General features: G+C 37.7%; 1 protein-coding gene across 3 annotated transcripts in view; it reads left to right on the top strand.

Moving 5' to 3' along the window:
• The window catches only part of MAP2K4 (mitogen-activated protein kinase kinase 4), a 110,101-nt gene that overhangs the window by 29,142 nt on the left and 57,259 nt on the right, over window positions 1–23,700 (top strand). For all 3 annotated transcript variants that reach the window (XM_087825842.1, XM_087825843.1, XM_087825841.1), the window contains one exon: window positions 3,978–4,080. In XM_087825842.1, coding sequence (XP_087681968.1) covers window positions 3,978–4,080 — 103 coding nt within the window. The remainder of the gene's footprint in view (window positions 1–3,977; window positions 4,081–23,700) is intronic.

Raw genomic sequence — 23,700 nt, 5'->3', positions numbered from 1 at the left:
ATTTATAACATCATTTGAGGGCCATACAAAATTATCAACTTAAAATTAGCTATGCAAAAAGCTCCTAAATTTATTGAATTTCGAGTCCCACCTGCGGTTGCCTTGGCAGGGCGAGACCAAGTGATTTTGTGGGCTGTAGATGGCCCATGGGCTGGACTTTCCCCACATCTGCCCTAAGGGATGTAGTGGTGCTTTGGAAACGGTTTTGGATGAGGAAGGATATGTTTTCCTTATCGGTCAGGGTCTTGGCTGCAGACAACAGAAACTTACTCTAGCTATTTCAGCCCACACTTGAGCTGTCTGGGGCTGTCCACGTCCAATTTACTTCCTTATTAATACACATTTGAAAGCACTTTCTACATAAAGCACTGAACTTAGGTATTAAGCATGTAAAGACAATTTTTTCTCTTAGGAGAGAAGATATTCTCTCCTGCCATGTAAATAATGTAAGATGTTTGATCATGCCTGGTTTCTATCCTGTTGTAGATAAAGGGGAGATCTGTTAATCTCTGCTATTGGTTAGGAATTTATTAGGTGGAGACAGTCTCACCAAAGGGGTAATTATAATCACAAATTTATGATCTATCTTGATCAATTACTTGAAACTCTGCTGTACTAATATTTTAATTCCTGTTAGCTTCTAACAATCTCCACAGGCCTGTTATGGTATAACTTCTTTCCTTATACCCTTTTCTTCTTGTGGAAGTTGTTGCAGGCTTTTGAAAAAAATTCATGTTGTTCTAATGTCTCTTTGTAGTTTTGTCATTAAAAATATCTAATACATGGCAACAGGTTTCCTTTAGGGTTTAGTTTTTGTGACCTTTGAGAAAGAGAAGTAAAGATGAGATAGACCAGTCCTAAAGAGGTTCTTAGAGAAAGTTAATGGGAGGAGAGATGTTTAAACAAATATAAAAGGCCCATGCCTACAGGTCTACAGGGAGCCTGGAGTACCCTCTCTAAAGTATTGTAGAAGTTGCCTCTTTCTATCCTTCCCTGAATCTCACCTTTGATTGACTTTCTGGGTTGTTCCTTTTCCTCCTCAGCACTGCCTTGTGAGTTAATCTTAAACTGATCATCATTTGAAAAGTTGGGGGGCACTACTGAGAACAGGGCATGTAACTTGATCTTACACTAAACCCCCTGGCACCAGCTTTAGGCTCTCAGTGGTCTCTGCTTAAAGAGGCTTTGAAGTTTTATGGAATTATTTAGTGTGTTTTGCTAGTGAAACATCAGAATATATACTTGGATAGTTTTCAAGATAGTTGAAGATGTTTCTGAAGTATAGAGTGTGTTTAAATCTAAATTTGCAGGTTAAGTCACATTCCATTACACATGTGCTTGTTCATTTTTGCAGTAAATGTTCTTTGAAGACCCCAGTTTATTTTTGTATACATGTGGCTACAATGCTGAAAAAGAATGTGTGTATGTGTATTACATATTTTTAATTGTAGTGATAGATTTTGTTTGCCTGCAGAGGTTAGCTACTGACCCCTTAAATTGGGCTTTTGAAGAAAGGACCAATTTTGGTGTTTTTCTTTGGATAGTTATCACAATGATTCTTTGTTGTGTTGTTGTCCTGCCTTTGATGTTTGTCCTTTATGGTTTTTTCACCATATAGAGATCATGGGTGATGTACCCGGGGGGTTTCAGACATAATTCACATGACAGGCGGTGTTCAGCTTTTGATTTGGGGTGTTTGTGGGCATTGAGCTTATTCAAATTTATGATTGAAAAAGTTCTTAATTTTATCTTCAGAAACTTTGCTACATAAAGTAATATTCATAGGTTCCTGGGATTAGGACCTGGTATCTTTGGGGTCTGCTATAGTCTGCCTTCTGGCCCCCAAATATTCACATCTGCCCCACATGCAAAGTACATTCACCCTACAGGTCAAATCCAGACCTCACCTGGACATCATCAGCTCAACAGTCTGAAATCTCACCACCAAAATCATCTAAAGCAGGTATGGGTGAGACTAAGTACAGTCCATTTTGACACAAAATTCCTCTATCTGTGGACCTAGAAACAAGTTATCTGCTTCCAGGATACAGTGGGGGTCAGTCATCGGATAAAACTGAAGGGAGAATGGGAGCAGTTGATGGAAGAGAGGAGTCAGCAGTCGCGAGCAATTAAAAAACCTAACAGGGCAAAGTCCACCAAGTTTCAGGGGCTGAGAACAATCTGCCTTTAGATATTTCCTAAAGACAGATTTCCAAGAAGTAAAAGAGCACATTTATTTTAAAATTTTTCTTATATCAATTTACTTTTCCACCAACAGTGTATTGTACTAGTGATTATTTTACCTAGTCGCTTTGATCAATGTTATCATTAAAAATTTGTATGCATATGTATAAAATAAAACCCCTAAACTTTGACAGTTTCACATGAATGGAATTTTTAATTGTTTTTGGTTAGTGAGTGCCTTTCATAATTTTACTTTACTATTTATACCCTTGCCAGTTTTTCAAATTTTCTTGATTTGTGTGATGTTTTTGTATATTGGGAGCTTTTGATTTTGTATTGCAAGGATTTCCCTAAGTTTTCATTTTCAGTTTTTAAAGTTTTTTTGTAATATACAGAATTTTCTTTTCAATACAGCCATATCTACCATTTTTCATAGAGTACCTGTTGCATGTATAGTTTGAATGTCCTTCCTTACTCGCTGTCAAATAAACATGATTTTCAAGAAAATATTTGGTACCTGAAAGGCAAATTATGTGGAAAACTGATGTCATACTGTGCTTACTTCTGAAAATGATGTGTCTGGTCTTCGGAATTCACATCCTGTAGAAGGCCCACTCCTGAGAGCTGCTGCGGAACCCTGGCCAGGAGCTCTGTGCATTCTGCAGTCTTGTCCAGCTAGTGTGCACACTCAAACTTTCAAACCCCATCGGAAGTACCGGGCTGAACAGGTTGAGCTCTCTAATACATCTTTTGAATCTACAGAGGTGGGAAAGTGTCTGGATTGCAGAGATGTTGTTTGAGTAGGTAGATATATATATAATAAACTATGAAGAGTGAATGCTGGAAAAAAGTATCCTTAAAATGTAATGAAACCAAGATGGGCTTAAAAATGCTTCAAAACCCAACTCTGTTACAAAGGTTCCACATACTGGAATCCTAAAGAAATGCCTTATAAGACTTATTGACATAGAATGAAATATGGTCAGTGGCTAAATCATGTTACAAAATGGTACTATGGTCTGATTTTAGTTGTAGAGAAAAAAATAATGTCTGTCTGTATAGATAATAGTTTGCAATAGACAATGATTAGTCTGGGGTAATTGGACTTTTAAGTGTATATAAATATTTTTTAAAACCCTATATATTTTATAGGTGTATATATAATATATATTTTCTGTTTTATCTTTTCTGAATTTTCTGGCTTTTTGTAATGGACGTGCTTTGCTTGTTTAATATAAAATATTGGTATCTTCTTCCTTCCCAAAGAAATTGCTCCAAGTAGATGAATATTTGGTATTCCTTTGTTATTAATTTGAAGTTGACTCTACCATGATATTTTCAGCCCATTGTGGTTGCGAATGCTTCAGGTTCTACACTCAGTTATTTATATTACATTTGAGGGAAAATGATTTTTATTAAACTAAGGCATTAAAGTGTAACACTGAAAAGGTAGTAATTTAGCATTTTTCAATATAATGGCTGAGGTAAATGATTTTTATGGTGGTATTTTCATTTGCAAAAGTTAGCGTCTCTGAAGAACATAAACTTGATGCTCTGAGCATTGTTTTCTGTTTTACTGGAGCATAGTGAGTGATTTATGGATAGTAACAACTTTAGATCATTTTTACTTACTTTTTCTTAATTCTGGAAATTCTTTGTTGCCTTTTAAAATACTATATTTACTATATGTTAAAGCAAAATTTTCTGCCTTTTGGTATGAATTTCTTATGCCCTCAGAATAGTACCTGTTTTATAGTACTTGAAACTTTTACTTTTTATTTGTTATTTCTTAGGTAAACGCAAAGCACTGAAGTTGAATTTTGCAAATCCACCTTTCAAATCTACAGCAAGGTTTACTCTGAATCCCAATCCTACCGGAGTTCAAAACCCACACATGTGAGTATTTCTGTAACCAAGTAAAAGGCTCAATTCAAGCAAAGGTTTTGAAAGTTAATGTATTTTATGGATTTTTTCTGAGTTGAGGGATTGGTATTTCCATTATTTTTATGGGCCATTTGAAATATTACCATTTGAACTTAAATAGAAAGCTATTGGTGCTGTAGTTTGAAGTAGGTAAACACAGTTTTCCTTTTTAAAGTTTAAGGAAAAATAGCTAAAGATTCAGATATATTTATATCTTTTTAATTTCTCTCTCACTGAACTGAGAATATTGCTCATGCCTTTCATTCTAGATTTCCAGTTAAATTGTAAGTGGTATTTAGGAAACTTAATTCTTTCCTGTAGATCTGCACTAATCATCCCCACTGACTGGGTGACAGACTAGATTGCTGTTCTTAACAAACTGACTTCCTCTGAGATTTCCATGTCACAGTAAATTGAAACTGTGTGTACATATCAGTGTACAGGTGTCAGTGATTATTCTTAAAATTTGTTCCCTGAATATTTTTATTGAAAAATAGATACTGTGTTATAACATCTCACTGAAATTGTTAGAAACATCTGTTAATTTAAATAATATCTTCAGAATAATATTTTACAGAAACCTTTGATTGAATTGAAGTGATGTATTAATAGATAATGCCTTCCCCGCACCCAAAAACCTGTCGTGAACAGAGTCAAAAGTAGTGGGTTTACGTTTTATATTCATGTCCATAAAAATAATTTTCACCCACTTCTGATATTGAGAACTATAAAGCAAGTGGTGAAAGGTATGGTTAAAAAAACTGTCAGAATAAATTATTTTATAGTTTTTAATAATTTCTCAACAATTTGTATTCACACCTTATTAGTCTACAAGTATATTTATTCTTCCCAAAGAGACACATTTATTGCTGTTTTCTCATCTTTTGATGTTAGGTGTGCATTGTAACAGATTGGTAGAAGGAAGGGTGTCTTCAGTGGGAATACTGAAGATACTTTACTGTTACAATAGCAGCCTAGAAGGGAGTAATGTGTGTTCATGTGTATCTGCTCTTAGACTTTCACCTATGACCTAAGGGAATGAAAGAGATTTTAAAAGAAAGCTGGAGGGACAGTTTATTTGACTGGGAATAGTGTCTTCCAATTTAATTAGACTGATGCTCATAATGGGATTTTGTCAGAGCTCAGCCTAGAGTCCCAACCTTTTTACCTTCTGAAACATCAAGTGGGGGTATAGTATTGAGGAAGGAAACTCTTAGTACTTCTCAATTAGTCAGAGCCTCAGCAGCAAGGAAACACTCTCAGAAGAATTTCCTTCCTCCTTTCCTAGAAGTTTTAGTGAAAGCTGTTATAAAACTAATTGTTGAACATAGTCTATTTATCTTGATTGCTAGCTGAACATATATTTGAAGTCTAAGAAGGAAAGGTTATGCAATAATCACCAAACTTAAGAGAGATTTCTTCGTCTCTTTTTTTAAAGCCCTTTTGGACAAAGACAAAGACAGCCTGACTTATATTAGAACTGGAAAAACAGTCACATAGATTGGAACTCTCTTCCCTCAAGAGTTTCTTCATGTATAGGGAATTCATGGACAAAAATCTTTCTTTTTTTTTTAAATTAACAGTAAACAGTAAAAAGGGTGAAAAAAAGCTTTCTTCTAAAATTCAGCTTAATCAGATGTTTTTTTGTTTTTTGTTAAACCTACTTCGTAGTAATCCTATAACCAGCTAGGTTTCTTATCCTTTGTCTCTTCCCAGCAGGTGTTAAAAGTTTGAGAGGGCAACGTAGTAGGCCTTTTTGGTAGGATCTCTAGAATTTGATTGTGGTGTGTAAAATTTTAGACCCAGACTTTGTGTGAATTTTATTACTGCACTGGTTTATTATCTGGATCTGAGCAGCAACTTCCTGCTTAGATATTGGTCAAAGACAATTGTGTCACTGCTTAGAGCAGCGTGTCTCCTGTGTCCTCCCACCCCTTTCGGTGAAGGAGTCGTTTTGTGTTCTTACTCTGAATTGTGTCCTGTCAGGCACTAAAACTACTGGAGGCTACTGTTTAGGGTAAGTAGTTTGCAATTAGAAAATATAACTTGCAGTTTTTGGGGGCTTTGAGAAAGACATCTCTGTACTATTTATATGTGTTTCCTCTTAAAATTTCCTTCAACTTTAGTTACAGATATAAATAGAAAACTTTTTCATGAATTTAGGGAAAGATAAGATTAACTATAAGCAACTAATGATATTAAGATATGTCCAGGGAACAAGTTTCAGATCATTTGGCATTTGATGCCTCCTGGCTGCAGTGTTCTGTAAAAGATTAAAAAAAGAAAAAGAAAAAAAAAAGGCTGTCCTTATTTTCTGTGAACCAACAGCTTAAATAAGTTTTAAGAACTGGTAGTTGACTATAGCAGTTCAGAAGTAAGGTGTAAGGTAGTACAGATTGAATGGCAAATGAGTGGTGCAGCAGGGGTAAGATCACTTTAGATAAACAAGTTGGTGAAAAGTTTCACAAAGGGAACAAGATTTGAACTGGATTTTGAAAGACAAGTAGAGAATAGGTGGGCATAGATGGGTGGAGAGAAGGGGGCATGGCATTGTGGTGAGTGTGAGTACAAGGTAAGTTTTGGGCACCATGTGTAGATCTATGTAATTGTAGCAGAGGTGTTATGTATGTAGTACCTCTTTCTATCTCTCACTGGAAACTTAGAATTTTTTCTTTATTCTTGGTATTCTGTAATTATGTGAGGATGTGCTGAGGTTCGGATCATCTTTCTCTGTGTACTCTGGCTGGGGCTGGTTTTCCGAGGATGTTGGATTTCTTGAATTCCCTGGGCCTCTGACTTTTCTTTCATATTTTCCATCTCTTTGTGTTTTTTGCTCTGTATCCTAGGAGATTACTTTTATATTGTGATTCTAATTTAGGATACTGTATTTTGATTTTAATTTCTATGAGTTGATTGTGGCTTTTTCTTCATACCTTATTCTTAATTTATAAGTGTAAAATCTGGAATTTTAAAGTCTTTTCTGTCCTCTAGGTCACTTATTTCCTCAGAGGTCAGTGTTTCTTTTATCCTTGTTGCTCTGCTTTGGGTTAGGTCTTCCCCACACTGCCTTATAATTCTTGATTGTCCCTAGATGGTTGAGGGTGAGGAAATTAGAAAGCCGATTGGAAACTGTGGTTACTGATGGTCGACTGGTGAGCTTGACTTTAGTTTCCTGTGAAAGATTTGAGAGCTGGCAGTCAGGCCCTGAGTATTCTAGATGCCAGAGTAATAGTAGGACCACATTTGCCCTAGGAGGCCTAGTTCTTCCCAAATAGTGTGTTTGTTTTCTTTAGAGACATGCTCTTTCATTATTATTTTCAGGGGAGGGTAGAGAGGAAGGAGGAGCTGACTGGACCCTTCTACAAAGGTTTTTAATGAACTCATCTGTTTGTAGGCCTCCATGCCTTCCAGCTGTGATCTCCTCTAAGGTTCTGTTTGGACTGTTTATCTCTCATCTCTGCTGTATGCTCCCTCCCACCATGTGTATGGGCTGTAGTTTTCTTTATTACTGTTTTTTAAAAATCTTTTGTTATGGAAAGTTGCAAATATATACAAAACTAGAGAGTGGTAGGTGAATCTGTATATATTTATCAATCAGCGTTAGCAGTGTCAGCAGCTAATGCAGCCAATATTGTTTTTATCTGTTCCTCCATTCCCTCCCCCCCCTTAGTTTTAACCAAATTTCAGACCTGTTATTCCATCTATTCATATTTCAAGGTGTATTTCTAAAAGACAAGGACTCCTTTTTAAAAACATAATCACAATATGCCATTATTACATTCAGTAGAATGAATAAATCTTGACTATCATCAAATAAGTACATTACTTCAGTTTTTATTTTTTCTTGAATAGTTTGAAGCAGGATTAAAACAAGGTCCTGCCTGCAGCTGGCTGATAAGTCTGAAACTATAGAGTCCTGTCTCGTGGAATTGATCAGTTTTACTTTGTTTAGACATTTTGTCTGCTTTCAGGCATTCAGAAAATTTGTTTAAATCTGTTTTTCATTACTTTCTTTTTTAGGGGGAAAAAATCGTTCTTTTTATGTATGTCCTTGGAGAGTAGAGAGAGAACCTGAACAGGAAACCTTTGATTTTAATTGCTATTGGTTAAAATTATTATAAACATTTCCAAAATATAAAAAAATGAGTTTATAGAGACTCTGACGTCTACTCCCTGGGTGTAATAGATGTTAACATTTGCCCCTTGGCTCTTTAAGTGAAACTTAAGCTGTAAAACTAAAGAGTAAAAGGAAAAATGCAAGGAAAATGTATGGCTGCCTTTTAAATTTCCACCAGAATTGGCTTATCTATGCACTGTAGTCTTTTTAATACCCAGGGGTATTTTACAAATGTGACAGGCTTGTGCTAAAGTCAGGTTCTCTATATAACTCGACATGAGCAGTAAGTAGCAGATATTCTGTTACATTCTATGCTTCCCTCATGCTGAAAATGTGTGAATGATCTCAGTGTACTGAGCCATTTAGAATGCACCAAGTACAATTGTTACTCTGAGAGAACAGCCCCTTTATCTTCACAGCGTCTCAGATCCATCCAGAAGAAACGCTGGCTTAAAAGCTAGCACAGGGAATGAGGAACGATGCACACTGGTACATTTTGGGGCGTAAGCTAAACAATTAGGAACCATATGTTCTGGGTTTGTTGAGACCAAGAGGATCTCTAGTATCTCCTTTATCTTTATTGCATTTGAGCAGAAAAAGGCTCAGTTGTGCTACAAAGCATCTAGGATGTTTTAAAGCCCCCCAGTTACTACTCATCAGTATTCTTCATTCCACGGTGAGCCCTCTCAGTAGAGCTCTATCTTAAAACTTGAACAGTAATTATAAATTATCTAGGCACTTATTGCAGGTTAAATTGTGGGAATTTTATCTTTTAAATGCTATTGTCTTCGATTAACTGTTTTAGTTAATTTTGGAGTCCTGGTTTCCATCCCAGTATCATCACTATTTCTGTGTTACTTACCTCTGATCTCCATTCAGGCCTTGAATTAGAATAGTGACTTTCATTGTTTTGTATGGTGAGTTAGAAGAGAAGGAGTTGGAATGTGTGTGTGTGTGTGTGTGTGTGTGAGAGAGAGAGAGAGAGAGAGAGAGAGAGAGAGAGAGAGAGAGAGAGAGAGAGAATTGATCCAGTTGTGTGCTACTTTCTTCAAATAAAATCTCTTTCATAAGCTTCACAGGCTAAGTGTTGTGAGGGGGGAGAGGCTCTGTAGTCTCGTGTACCCTCATTCCCCAAGGTTCCGAGGACATCTCTGGTTGATTCCTAAGTGTGAAAGCCACTAGTATACATGAGCTTAAAAGGTTTTTTATTTTTTCATCTTTGAAAATTTTTAACAGTCTCAGTAATTTGTAATTTTTACAGTGGAGCGCTTTCTACAGTGGAGGGCTTTCTACAGTGGAGCGCTTTTGTAAAATGACAGCAATGGTACAAATGTGTATAAGTACAAATTACTACCCCCAAATTTAAAACATCGAAGGTGTTAAGTATTATGGGATAATCTTTTTATTTTTGACTGGTTTAGATGCACTGCTGCATTTTTCTTACTGTGGCAAAACATACATAACATAAACCTAATCATTTCTAAGTGTACTGCTCAGTGGCGTTAAGTACATTCACATTGTTTTGGGTCTGTCACTACCATCTATCTTCAGAACTCTGTCATTTCTCAGACTGAAACTCTGTATCCATTACACTAACTCTTCATTCCTCCTTCCTGCCATTCTGCTTTCTGTCTGAGTATGGTTACTCTAGGTATCGCACATAAGTGGTTGTACAATATTTTGTGTCTGGCTTATTTTACTCAACATAATATTTTTATACTCCATCTGTGTTGCAGTACATGTCAGAATTTCATTTTTAATGCCGAATAATAATGTATTGTATGTGTATATGACATTTTGGTTATCATTAATCTTTGATGGACATTTGAGTGTTAAATCTTTTGAGTGTAGTGAGTAATACTGCTGTGTGAGAGAGTTTTTAAAGCTTGCATACTGTACTTCTTAAAGTCCAGAGGTATTTACTCTTTTTTTCAGTCCCACATTCCACTTCAGTGCGCCTGCCAGCTGTGGTACATTCCCTTAAGTGAGAGATTCGTGGAGGAGTGATTCTCTGCAGAGGGATTAACTGATTACCAGTCTGTGTGGCCCCTCACTCCTGGGGATTCACTAGTATCATTCTCCTTAAACTGGATGTAAACATCCTATAAATAGGCTAGGTATTGAGTAAAAATTCTGGAATGTTTATTTAAAGAAATTAATGATAAATACTGTTGAGTTGCTTGTCTACTAAAAATGAATTTACTTTTGGTGTTTTAAGTCATCTGTGTTCTTGAATCAGAGACTTAGGCAGCCATTTAAAAGATTGCCCTGGTTCTTTAACCTATAGTCCTGCAAAGTTCTCTTTAAAGAAATATCTGGTTTCTTTGCTTTTCAATGAGGTTTCCAACTGTTTCTAATCAGGCAGCAAGCTTTTAAGTTCTGATTTAGTTCAGAATATTATAGAGGTCCTTCTTTGGTGTAGGCATGTTTCTGGAAACTTTTATCTGTTAATAAGGAATTACACTATTTGAAGGAAACATCATGTATTTTTAGGTTATTCTTTTTTTATTATCATTTACAAATGAGTCAGAGTATGATTACATTACTGTTCTTGAGCAAGTTTGTTTTCCCCAGAGTCAATAATTGTCTCATTTAATGGCTCATTGTGAATCTTCTCTCAGCATGATTTTTGTTTTGTTTTATTTTGCCTTGATTTTAGAGTTGTTTCTCCATCTGTGCTCTTGCTGTAATCTGGATTAGTTGTACTTTTAGGCCTGCATCATTGCTGGTGCCCTTGTTTAGTGAACGCATCTCATGATTTTGATTCCCTGCTTCTGAGAGTTCAAGTGTTTTTTTGTGTGAGGTGAGGTTTTTTGTTTTCCCCCACATTTTGAGGGAGTATAGCCCCCCCCCGCCCCCCCCCCCCCCCAGTGAGTCAACAAAAAGTTGATTGGAAGCTTTGTGATTTGGCTAGTGGGAGTCACAGTGAAGTGGAGAGGTGCCCGATTTTTCCCTTTGGAAGATTTCCAAATGTTAGTATCAGTTCTTTTTTTCTTTTCTTTTGGGCAAATCTCCTTTAACAGTGAGAAGTGGGTTAGCCTGGATTGCTGAGAGAAGGATTATATGCCAGGCTAATAATTCTGCAGCAGATGAAGGTAAAGGAGGCTAGGCATGGTTCTATTGTATAGACTTTGACTTATTCCACCTACATTTTTTCTTTTTGCCTGATGCCTTTCTTGTAGTTTGTCCAGAATATATAGCCTTGGGTCACCTTCTGAGGCAGAGAAGGGATCATTCCCTGGTTGGGGAAAGTAGGGATTTACTTACTCCTTATGTAGAATTTTAATAATGCCTTTGGCTTTAACCCCCACCCATTACCCTTAAGCAATGCTTCCCATTCTGGAACTTTTCTGGGTTTCTGTAATACAAATCAGTTTACTGTTTTTGCTATTCCCTGTTGCAGGGAGTTTTAGTTTCACCATTCTCTACCTTGCTAAATCTGTTACTGCTTGTTCCTTTACTTTTGATCTTCCGAAAATGTGTTGCTATTTCTTACCTAGTGTGGTTTCCCCAGTCTTTTTTGTATTGTGAGTTCATATATTTAAACATTTTTTCTGATGTTTTATTGGGGTTTCAGAAGTGAGGGGAGACCAACGCATGTTTATATGGACATCTCTTCATTAAGTGGGCTTTTAAAATTAAGGTTCTTGACATAAGGTTTATGTCAAGCATTATACACTTTTCCTATAACTGATCATTTAAACATTTGTGTGTGTGTGTTTTTTAATATATCTTTATTGATTTCAGAGAGAGGAAAGGAGAGAGAGATAGAAACATCAAAGATGAGAGAGTCATCATTGACCGGCTGCCTTCTGCATGCCCCTGACTGGGGATCGAGCCCGCAACCCTGGCATGTTCCTTGACTGGGAATCGAACCCCGATCACCTGGATCCTAGGTCAGTGCTCAACCACTGAGCCACGCCCGGCTGGGCTAAATATTTGTTTCTTAATTTAGGGATTTAAAGAAAAGAAATGGGCATGAATTAAAGTCATTTGAGGGAAATTATCGATTCTGAATGAATCAGAAAGAAATAGAAAGTGTGATGGTATTGTTCCTAAATATTTAAATGCCTAGGCAAGGCATAAACACAGAATCATTACAAAGAGTAATAACATTAAGGACTAGGAAAGGAAGAGCAAATGAAATCTAAGGTAAGTAGAAGAAAGGAACTAAAGATAACAGAAAGCAATGAAATAGAAAATGGACAAGTAGTAGAGAAAGTCAATAACTTCAAAGGTATTTTTTTGAAAGATCAATAAAAGTGAAGAACCCCTAACAAGACAGATCAAAAACAAGAAGAGCCCAAGTTATCACTGTCAAGAATAACAGAGAGAATATCACTACAGATCCCACAGACAACAAAAGCATAATAAGGAAATATAGTAAATAACTCATGCCAATAAATTTAGTAACCTGAATGATACAGACATTCCTTGAAAAACATAAATAATAAAAACTGACCCAAGAAGAAATAGAAGATCTGACTATCCCTATATCTGTTAAAAAATCGAACTTGTAAGGAAAAGCTTTCACACAAAGGAAACTTGGGACCACACGTGGTTTTGCTAATAAATCTTACAAACATTAAAAGAAATAAGACTAAGCTTCCACAATTTTCTTTTTTTTTTTTTTTTAAGAAAATAGAAGGGTAGGGGCTGGGCGTGGCTCAGTGGTTGAGTATCGACCTAGGATCCAGGAGATAGGGGTTCGATTCCTGGTCAGGGCACATGCCCGGGTTGTGGGCTAGGCAGAGCCGATCAGTGACTCATCATTTCTGTTTCAATCTCTCTCTCTCCCCTTCCTTTCCTCTCTCTGGAATCAATAAAGATGTGTTTCAAAAAAAAAAAAAAGGGGGGGAGAGTAGGGAACACTGCCCAACTCATTTTATGAGGGCATCATAACCCTGATATAAAAACTAGACAAGGACATTATAAAAAGAATACTACAGACCACTACCCCTCATGAACATACGCTTGAAAATTTTCAACAAAATAATATATATATAGTGTGTGTGTGTGTGTGTGTGTGTGTGTAATTTTGTTTTTTCTATTCACACCATTATACACCCGCTGGAATGGGTAAATTTACAAGACCACACAATATATTGGCAAGAATATGGTATAACTGGAATTTTCATACATTATTGGGGTAGTAAAAAATGGTACAACCACTTTAGAAAATTCTGATAGTTTCTTACAAAGTTAAACCTACATCCACTCCGTTACTCAGCAGTTCTACTCCTTGTTACTCCTTGTTCTTTACACAGGATGAAACCATCCTCAGAAAGATTTTCATATGAATGTTCATAAACACTTTATTTGTAGTAGCCCCCAAACAAGAAACAACCCAGATGTCCAATGATGGAAGGATGGATAAAACTGTGGTACAGTCATCCCTGGGTATCTGGGGGGATTAGTCTAGGACCCCTGCAGATAACCTAAATCTGTGGATGCGCTCATATATATATATATATATACCTTATATAAAATAGTATAGAATCTGCATATCATCTACACACATCTCCCATGTACTTTAAGTCATCTTTAGATTAATTATAATAGCTAACAATGTAAATGCTATGTAAGTAGTTACACTGTATTGTTTAGGGAGTAATGACAGGGACAAAAGGTCTGGGCATGTTCAGTGCAGACACGACCATCATAGGCCTAACTACTTAGTACATGTCAGCAACAATGCAGCTTTTTAAAAAAAAATTTGGATATGTGGTTGGATCCATGGATGAGGAACTTGCAGATATAGATGGCCAGCTGTATATTATTCAATGAAATAGTCCTCAACAGTAAAAAACAACCAAATACTGATGCCCACAATCACATTGATGAATCTCCAAAAATGCTGAGCAGAAGCCAGGCACAAGAGAACACGCTGCTTGATTCTATCCACATGAAATTCTAAAGTAGGCAAAACTAATCTATGGTGATCAAAGTCAGAACTGTGTTTGTCTAGGAGGGGTCTGATAAGAATGGCACAAGAGAGCTTTCTGGGGTGATGGGATGTTCTGCATCTTGTTAAGTTATAATGTATAAGTTATATGCATCTCTCACCTCATCCCACTGTATAGTTATGATCTGTGCATTTCATGATATGAAAATGATGGGTGTGTGATTTACTCTCCCCAACAGTACTTGTGGCCTTTCGTCCCTGTTCTCAAAGCACAGTGTGCTTCAACAGTCAAGTGATAAGTATGTGGACACTGTGTTTTTATGGAACTCGGCCCTTACGCCTGTAGGACAGTGTTGTGACATATTTGGCTTCTGCACATTTGATTTCCCTTGTCATTATGTTAGAAAGAAACCTAGAATAAAATTCTTAAGAAGTTTATCAAGTATCTTTTTAGAGTTAATCCAGAGCATCTGTCAAATCACATCAGGTATGGTATGCTCCTCAGTAGTTGGATTCTCCTGGAGAAAGTGTGGGACATACTGTCTTTATTGTGCTTTTATTTAAAAAGAACATTCACTAGTCTTTTTAGCCTCCCACCCCCCCTACAGAAAATTATAAAGAAGAAAACCAAAATGGCCCATAATTTTTTCATTCAGATAGTTCATGTTACCCTTTATAAAACGAGTCATACATGCTTCTGGTAAGAGAACTCAATGGTACAGAAAGTTATAAAATAAAAAGTAAGCTTCATGCCCTTAATATTTCTCTCTGAAGATAAAACACTATAAGTATAATAGGTCCTTGCAGAAAAACTTGTTCAAATATTAAAACATATAATAATTTGTGTAAATTCTTGGAAGTAATTATACAGAAGGCAATTTTATTGTATGCTTTGTAGCGTGATATTTCTCACTTAGTACAGCTTGAAGGTACTTCTAAATTTCCATTACCCTGTTCTTACATTATACAGGTGCATTATATACTTACCTAGTTTACTGATAACCATTAGATCATTTTCATTTTTTTAATTAAAAACAATCTTTTAAAGAACAACTCTGTGCTGGTGAAATGTATTTTTTTTTTAATTATTAAAAAATGTTTAATCCTTCACCGAGTGCCAGTTTTTGATCCTTCTATCTAAGGAGACTGTGGAAGTGGCTGTCTCTTCTCAACCTTGACACTATTGACATTTTAGGCTGGATAATTCTTTGTTGTGGGGGCTGTCCTGTGCATTATAGGATGTTTAGCAGCATCTCTGGACTCTACCCACTAGATGCCAGTAGCACTCTCCTCCCCCAGTTGTAATCACCAAAATTGTCTCCAGACATTGTCAAATGACCCTTGAAGTGCAAAACTGTCCGTGGTTGCAGACCACTGGTACAGAGAGCATTGCAGGTTCACACAGGTGATTACTGCTGCCTCTCTCCTGACTGAGGAGCTGCCAAAGTCCTCAGGTATAAGAGGTGTGTTCCTCCTTATCTTGAGATTTGAGTGGATGCCAAAAAAAAGGAGAGTTTGGGGAATGGAATAAGGGTATCTCAGAGTCCAGAGAGTTTATCAACACTTTTTGAGCAGCTGGTAACTGTCAGAAACCAAAGCAACTCAATACACTTTCTTTCATGCACTCAGCAAGTGTTTGTTGAATACTAACCTCTACGAAGTACTGTGGTGGGTATAGGGTATTTCATGTGTAAAAAAAGAAATGTGATTGCTACTTCATGAAGATTAAGGCTTAGAGGTAGACAGATGCAGGAGTTCCCAAAATATATAGCGGTATCATATTATTTTCCATATGAACATCTCTAAACTACTTTTGCCCACCCCTGTATATTTTTTTCAAATTATATTTTATATGTGATTATAAATAGTATATATACTATTGAAGGAAAAGAACCAGGTGTGATGAGAGAATGAAAGAGGAGTCTGGTTTAGAGTGGGGATGCTAGGAGGTAGTCTCCTGTGCAGGTTTTTAGTGGATTTGAGGAAGGGACTGACCGATAAAATGCCCCAGGTGGAGGGAATAGCATGTCTTTGAAATTGCAGGATGACAAAGTGGGAAAAAGTCAGCTTTTCACAGAACTGAGCGAATGGCAGTTTGATTAGAGAACGATTGAATGAGGAGGATAGTGGATTTAAAACAGGCGTGGAGAGATAGTCATGGGCCAGATAACGTATGACCTTGTAGATGAGGACTTGGGATGACATCTGAAGTGCTTTGGGAAGGGCCAGGGGTGGGCTGGGAACAGGTGAGTGACCTGATTTGATTTGTATTGTAAAGTGGTGGTTCTGACTGCTGTGGGGAGTATGTATTGGAAGGAAGCAGACATGGAATTAGGGAGTCCTAGTAAGGTTGTGGTTATGCAGCTGAAACATAACGGGTGACAGCTTGATCATAGGCTGATGACAGGGGAGGCAGAGGGAAATGGACAGATTTCAAAGAAATTTTGAAAGTTGCATTAACAAAAATTGATACTGTTTTGAATGTGGATGGGGAAGAGGGGAAGGTGTTCTTAGTGACTTCCCGACTTCTGGGTGGGCTGGTGGGCTCAGTTTCCGTTCAGGAGATGGGGACCCTGGGAGTGCAGAACAGGAGTTTGGCTTCCCGAAGGAGAGGGTCTGGACTGGAGGTTAGAGGTTGAGAGTTGTCAGCACGTAGGTGATAGCATTGTCTAGGGAGAGAGCGTATCTTGTTGAGAATTGGATCCAGGGGTCAGCCCCCAGGAAACACTTCGAGGTTGGATAGAAGAGGAGCAGCAGGCCAAGATAGGGAAGACGCTTGAGAGGTAGGAAGGAAATTAGAGGGTGCGATGCCATCTAAGCCAAGCACTGTCTCAAAGGGCAGGAGGTTGGGGGTGGCCAGCTGTGTCGGATGCACTGAGGATATACCAGGAAGGCTGCTTTGTTGGGGTGCCTCCTGGGGTCCACTTTGAGCTATTCTGACTTATGTACTTGGGGGAAGGGATTTTAGCTACCAGTGGAGATTGGGGCTCAAACAGGGAAAGGATCTTAAGAAAACTTACCTGTTCGTTTGGGCAGCTTCCCTGATTTTTTCTATAGGAAACACAGCCCAGAAATGCTATCGTCATGGTAAGCTCTGAGTACAGCTGATACCCCTCAGCTCTCAGAGAATGTGCAGCAGGATGCAAGCACGATGTTTATCTTACTCTCTAATATCACTCTTTTCCTCGGTGATAGAAATGCTTTCTACTTCCTAAATCTGTACTGCTTCGGAATGCTGCAGATTTGTATAATTAATACTTTCTGTTCACTGAATATGGACATCAGAATTTGAAAATTTATATTTGGAGTGTTTGAGCAATTTTTCTAGAGATCTTTCTTTTTTCAGTTCTTTTTCCTTTTGCGTTACCTTACATCTTAGCAGATACTCATTTTGTTAGTAGTGCCAGGAAGCAGGCAGTTTCCATGGCAACTGGCAGACTGAGTTTACTGTGGAAATTTCCGGAATTAATAGAGCTGCATTGCAGAAGGATGCATAAAGCAGTATTCATCTTCAGAGCCTACCAGAATGGACACTGAAGAACAGTTGCAGTGGTGTGCAGGGTATGTTACATTTATTTTCCTGTCTAAGGAGGATTGCTAGTTATCTATCTGTCTATCTCTATGTGGTGAAAAGAGTAAAAGAGCTTGAGGCACTTTAGTGTATGCTGGCTTGATAAAATCAAGGGTGCTTAGGGAAAAATCTGGGGAGAAACGTGTGAGAGCATTTCTGGGAAATCAGGATCAAGATGAAGTAGGAGAACGAGGCAGTGAAATAGGAGAAAACACTTCAGATTGATTAAATAAAGGGTTCTCCTGGATGGTGGTTCTAGATACAACTTCTTTATCTCATATTTATATATTAAAGGAAAATTAGCAGGCATTGGAAAGTTTGAGGAATCAAGTTCTCATGTCTAGAAGGAAGAAATCTGTTAAAAGTAATTAGCTCTTGCTGAAAGACAGAGATAGGAAAGAAGGAGCCTGGCTGCCACCTTAATATACACATTTACCTGATAGGATTAGGGAAGGGATACCAGACCTTTCCATTCCCTGTTGATTGCTAGGAGATTTTTAAGAAAAAGCTTGAAATGTACCTTGAGATTAAATTCTAGAAATAAAATGATAGGGTTTGGGTGGATAATTGAAGTTACTTGTCTTTCAGATCTGATGATAAATTTGAAAGAGAAAAGGTAAAAAATGAGTAGATATAATTTAGATATGTCATTTAGATGACAATGTTATTTAGATCATGTGATCAGCAAACTGTAGCTCAGGAACCAAATGTGGACATCTGCCAGTTTTTGTAAATAAAGTTTTATTGGAACATGGTCACACCCATTTGGTTACATAGTTGCAACAAAGACTTGTATGGCTGTAAACTATTTAATATCTCTCCCTTTACAGAAAAATTTTGGTGACTTCCTGTTTAGGTGGTGTATTGGATTCCTAGAGCTGCCAACAAATTAACACAGACTTGATGGCTTCAACAACAGAAATTTATTCTCTCACAGTGCTGGAGGCTGGAAATCAGAAATCAAGGTGTTGGCAGGGACTCGCTTCTTCTGAGGGCTCTAGAGGAGGAGCCTTCCTTTCTTCTTTCAGCTCTAGTTGCTCCTGGCATTCCTTGGTGGTAGCAGAATCCCAGTTGCTGCCTCCAGCCTCTTTTGGCCTTCTTCCTTGTGTCTCTCTTTGCTCTGTCTTCTCCTTGACTGTCTCTTATATCATAAGGGTATTTGTCATTATATTTAGAGTCTACCCTAATCTACAATGACCTTTTTTTGAGACCCTTATCTTAATTATATCTTTAAAGATAAGCACAGCTCTGAGGTCCCATGTGACCTATCTTTTGTTGGGGGGGTACAATTTCACCCTCTGCACATGGTATTGAAGACTTGCTTTTAGCTTTTTAGACCACATTCTATGTTAAGAGTAGCTAGCTCCTGGCAAGTTTCCTTTGAAACCTGTGAAGAATATATTCTCAGCAATAGATTTGTTGACCTGCTATGGAAGCTATTAAATTCACTTTTAAAGGACAGGATGATACAGGCATAGCTAAAAATCATAGAAGACAGCCTCTGTGATGCAAACATAAGTAGCAGGGTAGGGGTAGTACTAGAATATTCACAGGAAAACAGCATAAAATATTCACAGGAAAGTGATGAAGAGCAGTGTTGAGTCTAACACTTCCTGTTTTCATTAGTATCTCAACTTCCACTCATCCAAAACAACAAAGTGAATTTGGAATTTTAATGAAAGATAGTTGGTACCAAAACAAGATTCAGAGTTTTGAGGGGATAGACTCATGACTAGATTATGACAATGGTAAACATTTATATATATATATATATATATATATATATATATATATATATGATTCAAAATAAGTAGGTTTATAAATGCATGGAGGAGTGGCAATGCAGAATGTGCACAGTGGTGTATAGGGCTGTGAGTCTGAGACTTAACTCTGGTTGGAGAACCTTTGTGTCATTTGTTATGGGAGTACATAGACTCACAGGCTATTCGCCTATGCTGGAGAGGTCTGTGCTGTGCTCTTAGTGGACACATTTGTAGGCCATAGTAACAGTAGTAGATATCTATTCTTGCATCCCGTGGAAGTTTCATTTAGCATATTTGAGTATATTTGGAAATGTCTAAGAAGTGGTATGTGCCCATGGCAAAGAATCAAATAGTAGACGTGGGATTCCAGTGTGGATGCTGGAGCTGCAGGAGAACCCTCTTCATTCTGTAATTTGAGGGATCCTAACGTAATGCCTATATCCTCACCTGTGTAGCTTAAAATGAAACCTGATTTAGATTTATGGAGATAATCATTAGAAGAATTAAGCAAAAATGGCTAGAGGTAGATTCAAATTAGGATATAAGCAGTACCAAATAAGTGTCATATACTTTAAAAAAAGTTATTGGGACCATAGATCAGGAATTTGCCATAGACTGGGTCTTTCTTGATTTCAGTGTACGTGGGTGCAGAGCAGGAACACGAAGCCCAGGATTTTAGGCAGTGTTTCCCGAAGGACAAGATGGGATGAAGTCTGTTTCCTTTCTAATCAAATTCTGTTGTTTGTAACTGTATGTCCTGAACACCAAATTGAGAAGCCAGGAAGCCATGGGAATGAAAGTTTTCCCCAACAAAGTATTGTGTGCATTAAGTGCCACGCCTGTCGACATGTACGCTTAAGCTGAAATAGTTTCACAGAAATATTCAGATTCAACTAGAATTAGACTTTAATGTTCTATATTTTATTGGCAGGTATCTAGAATATACATAAGGAAATAGAATGAGATAAAGTTTAAAGCATAGATTGGAATTAAATTAAGCTGGTTGATTATAGTTCATACAAGCAAAAATGTAAGTACTGTAAAGGGTTCAAAAATACTCTAGGCTTCAAGTATGTATATTATACTATATTAAGTACATGTGTTCCTAAATGTGTTTGTTAGTTAAATGTATTTCTATAAAATCTGTTTTCTTATTGACCTGTTTGGATAAATGTCCCCCAGAAATAATAAAAGTAAGCTTGAGATTGTAACTATTTCATACTTATTTGTTTAAAAGACAGTTCACACAATAGTGGCATTAAAAATTAGGTATAGATTATGAATGAAATGTAGTTAAGACTCCTGGTTCTTACCTCAAGAAGAAAAGTTCTGACTTTGTGAAAGCAATTTCAGATTTGTAGTACAAAATCATGTACGAGTAGAAGCGTCCTTAATTTTATTAAGAACAAAGATGATAATATAAACAAAATTAAGACAACTTAATGCTAAGCTCTGCAGGATCTTTAATAAAATAACAGCCAGAATAAAGAAAAGAATTGCCTAGGGTTTCTCTTACAGCATTCCTGCAGACACGTCCAAGGAAAGGTGGCTTTTCTGAGCCACTAGTGTCAAAGACAGAGCACCTTCATCCCCTTTCATGCCCTCCTCCCTCACCGGTGGCCACACAGAAATAAATGTGGGAGGAATGGGAAGAGGGAAGAGAAACGGAGTAGACACGTTCTACCTGGGGAGCATGGTCTCTCTGAGTAGTGCTGTAGGTGGACATAGAGGAGGACTGTGGTAACAATATAGACTGAGCATGGTGTTTTTATATTTGCTCCTGTCAGTTGAGAGCACAGTATTGGAGAACAAGGAGATTGAGGGTCAGAGAACTTGCCCTTGGAGCAGTGCGTGCTCTAAGTGGTAAGACTCCGAGCCCTGGACATCGTAAACTATAGGCATGCTTTGAACTGTAGACGTGATTGGCAAATCCCTTTCATATAAGTAGAGTGGGCCCGAGGGCAGGTCTCTCTCACAACAGCTTTATTGAGGTATAATTGGCTGTTATAAATGGCACATATCTAAAGTATACAATTTGATAAGGTTTGACATGTTCATACCCACAAAACCATCACTCCTGGCATGGTGGTGAACCTGTCCATCCCTGCCAGAAGCTTTCAGCTGCCCCATCTGTTGCACTTTTACGTCTGGGTGTTTGAGTTGGTTCTGATTTACACATTTCATGTCTGTCTAACATGCTGGCTTCACCTGCAGTTTCCTGACACACGGAGCACAGTAATTCACACTGTTGTGTCGTCCTCGCCTCCTAATTCTGGCATCGCAGTTGTTTCTGGGTTGCTCTAAATTGTTTTATTTTTCTGTTTACTATGGATTGTATTATCTTGCTTCTTTACATAGTTGGTGATTTTAGATATTGACTGCTGTATGTTTTTCAATTCTTATAAATATTTTTGAGCTTTGTTCTTGGTTAAGTTACTTGGAAATAGTTTGGTCCTTTTAGGTCTTTTTTTTTTATAAATATGTTTTTATTGATTTCAGAGAGAGGAAGGGAGAGGGAGAGAGAAACAGAAATGCCAATGATGAGAGTCATTGATCGGCTGCCTCCTGCATGCCCCCTGCTGGGGATCGAGCCCACAACCCGGGCATGTGCCCCAACTGGGAATACTGTGACCTCCAGGTTCATAGGTTGATGGTCAACCACTGAGCAACACCGGCCAGACGGTCCTTTCAGGTCTTGCTTTTTAGCTGTGGTAGGTGACACCAGATCCTTTTGAGTACTTTAGTAGTTTCCCTGTGGATGATGGAGTTTTCCACTTTAGTGGCCAGAAGCAGGAATTGTATGAGTGTGGCTTTTGTTCCCTCTATCCTTTTTGGTGGTTCATTTCTCAGGCTTATGTAGGTTCTTGATAGGTGTGTGCTGACTCATGAGGGACCTTTGCATAATGGCAGGGTTCTCTTTCTGTGCGGCTCTCTTACCCTGTATTCTGCCTTTCGAACTCCAGTTGCATTCTTAAATATAATGGGAAGGTAAACAACGCCCTGGAGAAATATTTGTAGTGCAGGAGAAACATTTGAGAGATATGTTAATAGATAAAGAACTTTTTAGCTTGGGCATGAAGAGCTCAGGGTGTTAGGCAGTAAAAGAAGAAACATTTGTTCACCAAATATCTAAAAGTAATAAATCAAAATGCAACTTAAAACAGTGATCTAACACTAGTCACCTGTCAGGTTGACGTGACGGAAGAGGGCATTGTGGGCACACTAGCTGCTGGAGCTGCTAAAGCAGTGCAGACTCACTGTGCAGCATTACAGTAACCGTGTGGACCACGTAATGACCAATAGGTCAAGTATATTAAGTGAAGTCTAAAAGCAATGGGTGTGAGATGTCATTTGTAACCTATACACATAGTACAGAAAAATACAAAGGATTCAGGAAATTGTTAATAGTGGCTTTCTCTGGATTTTGATTGATTTTTTTCTCTCTTTTTTTTCTCAATCCCCCACCTCAACCCCCCCCCCGAGGATTACCATTGATTATTTTATTTTAATTATCTTCTACCTGTGTAGCTTTAAGAGGGATTTAGGATTGGGTAATCTGATTGGAAAAAGGGGTTCAAGTACTTTTCCTGTTGCTGAATTCAGGGGTAGGGGTGGCAGTAGAGATTGGGACTCAAGATATACCAGGTAACCTTGGCTGTGCCACTATATTTCTTTAAGAGCCAAGTCCATCCACCCATATGCAAAGCCGCAGGCAGCTTTATTGGACACACTAGAAAGAAAGAGAGCTTTTCTCAGTGCCTAGTCTGATTAATAGTCTGGAACATTAGTACTTCGGTGTTTCTGGAATCTGTAGGATTTCAGAAATTTATGGATTAGCCTGGGTCATTGAAAGGACAGCAATTAAAGTACTCTAGCAGTGACTCAGTATTAAATAGTAAGTGGACAGATTGGTCAGTTCTATCCAGAAGCTCAGTTACCAAAGAAAGTGTTCAGAAAGGATTTCAGTGCAAACATGGAATAAACGATGATAGTTTTCAGATTTTCATGTAACAAGATAACTCTCTGATTTCAAAACATAATTTCTATACATTGAATTGTGTTTTATTTTTATTTTTTTTAAAAAATATAAAAATCTTTATTGATTTTCAGAGAGAGGAAAGGAGAGGGAGAGAGAGATAGAAACATCAATGATGAGAGAGTCATTGATCTAGCCCACAACCAGGGCATGTGCCCTGACCAGGAATCAAACCCCGATCGCCTGGATCCTCGGTCAACG

The sequence above is a fragment of the Miniopterus natalensis genome, chromosome 17 (assembly GCF_054644295.1).
Source record: "Miniopterus natalensis isolate mMinNat1 chromosome 17, mMinNat1.hap1, whole genome shotgun sequence".
Taxonomy (NCBI): domain Eukaryota; kingdom Metazoa; phylum Chordata; class Mammalia; order Chiroptera; family Miniopteridae; genus Miniopterus; species Miniopterus natalensis.
Note: the sequence above shows the minus strand (reverse complement) of the source record. Positions and strands in the feature narration are given on the sequence as shown.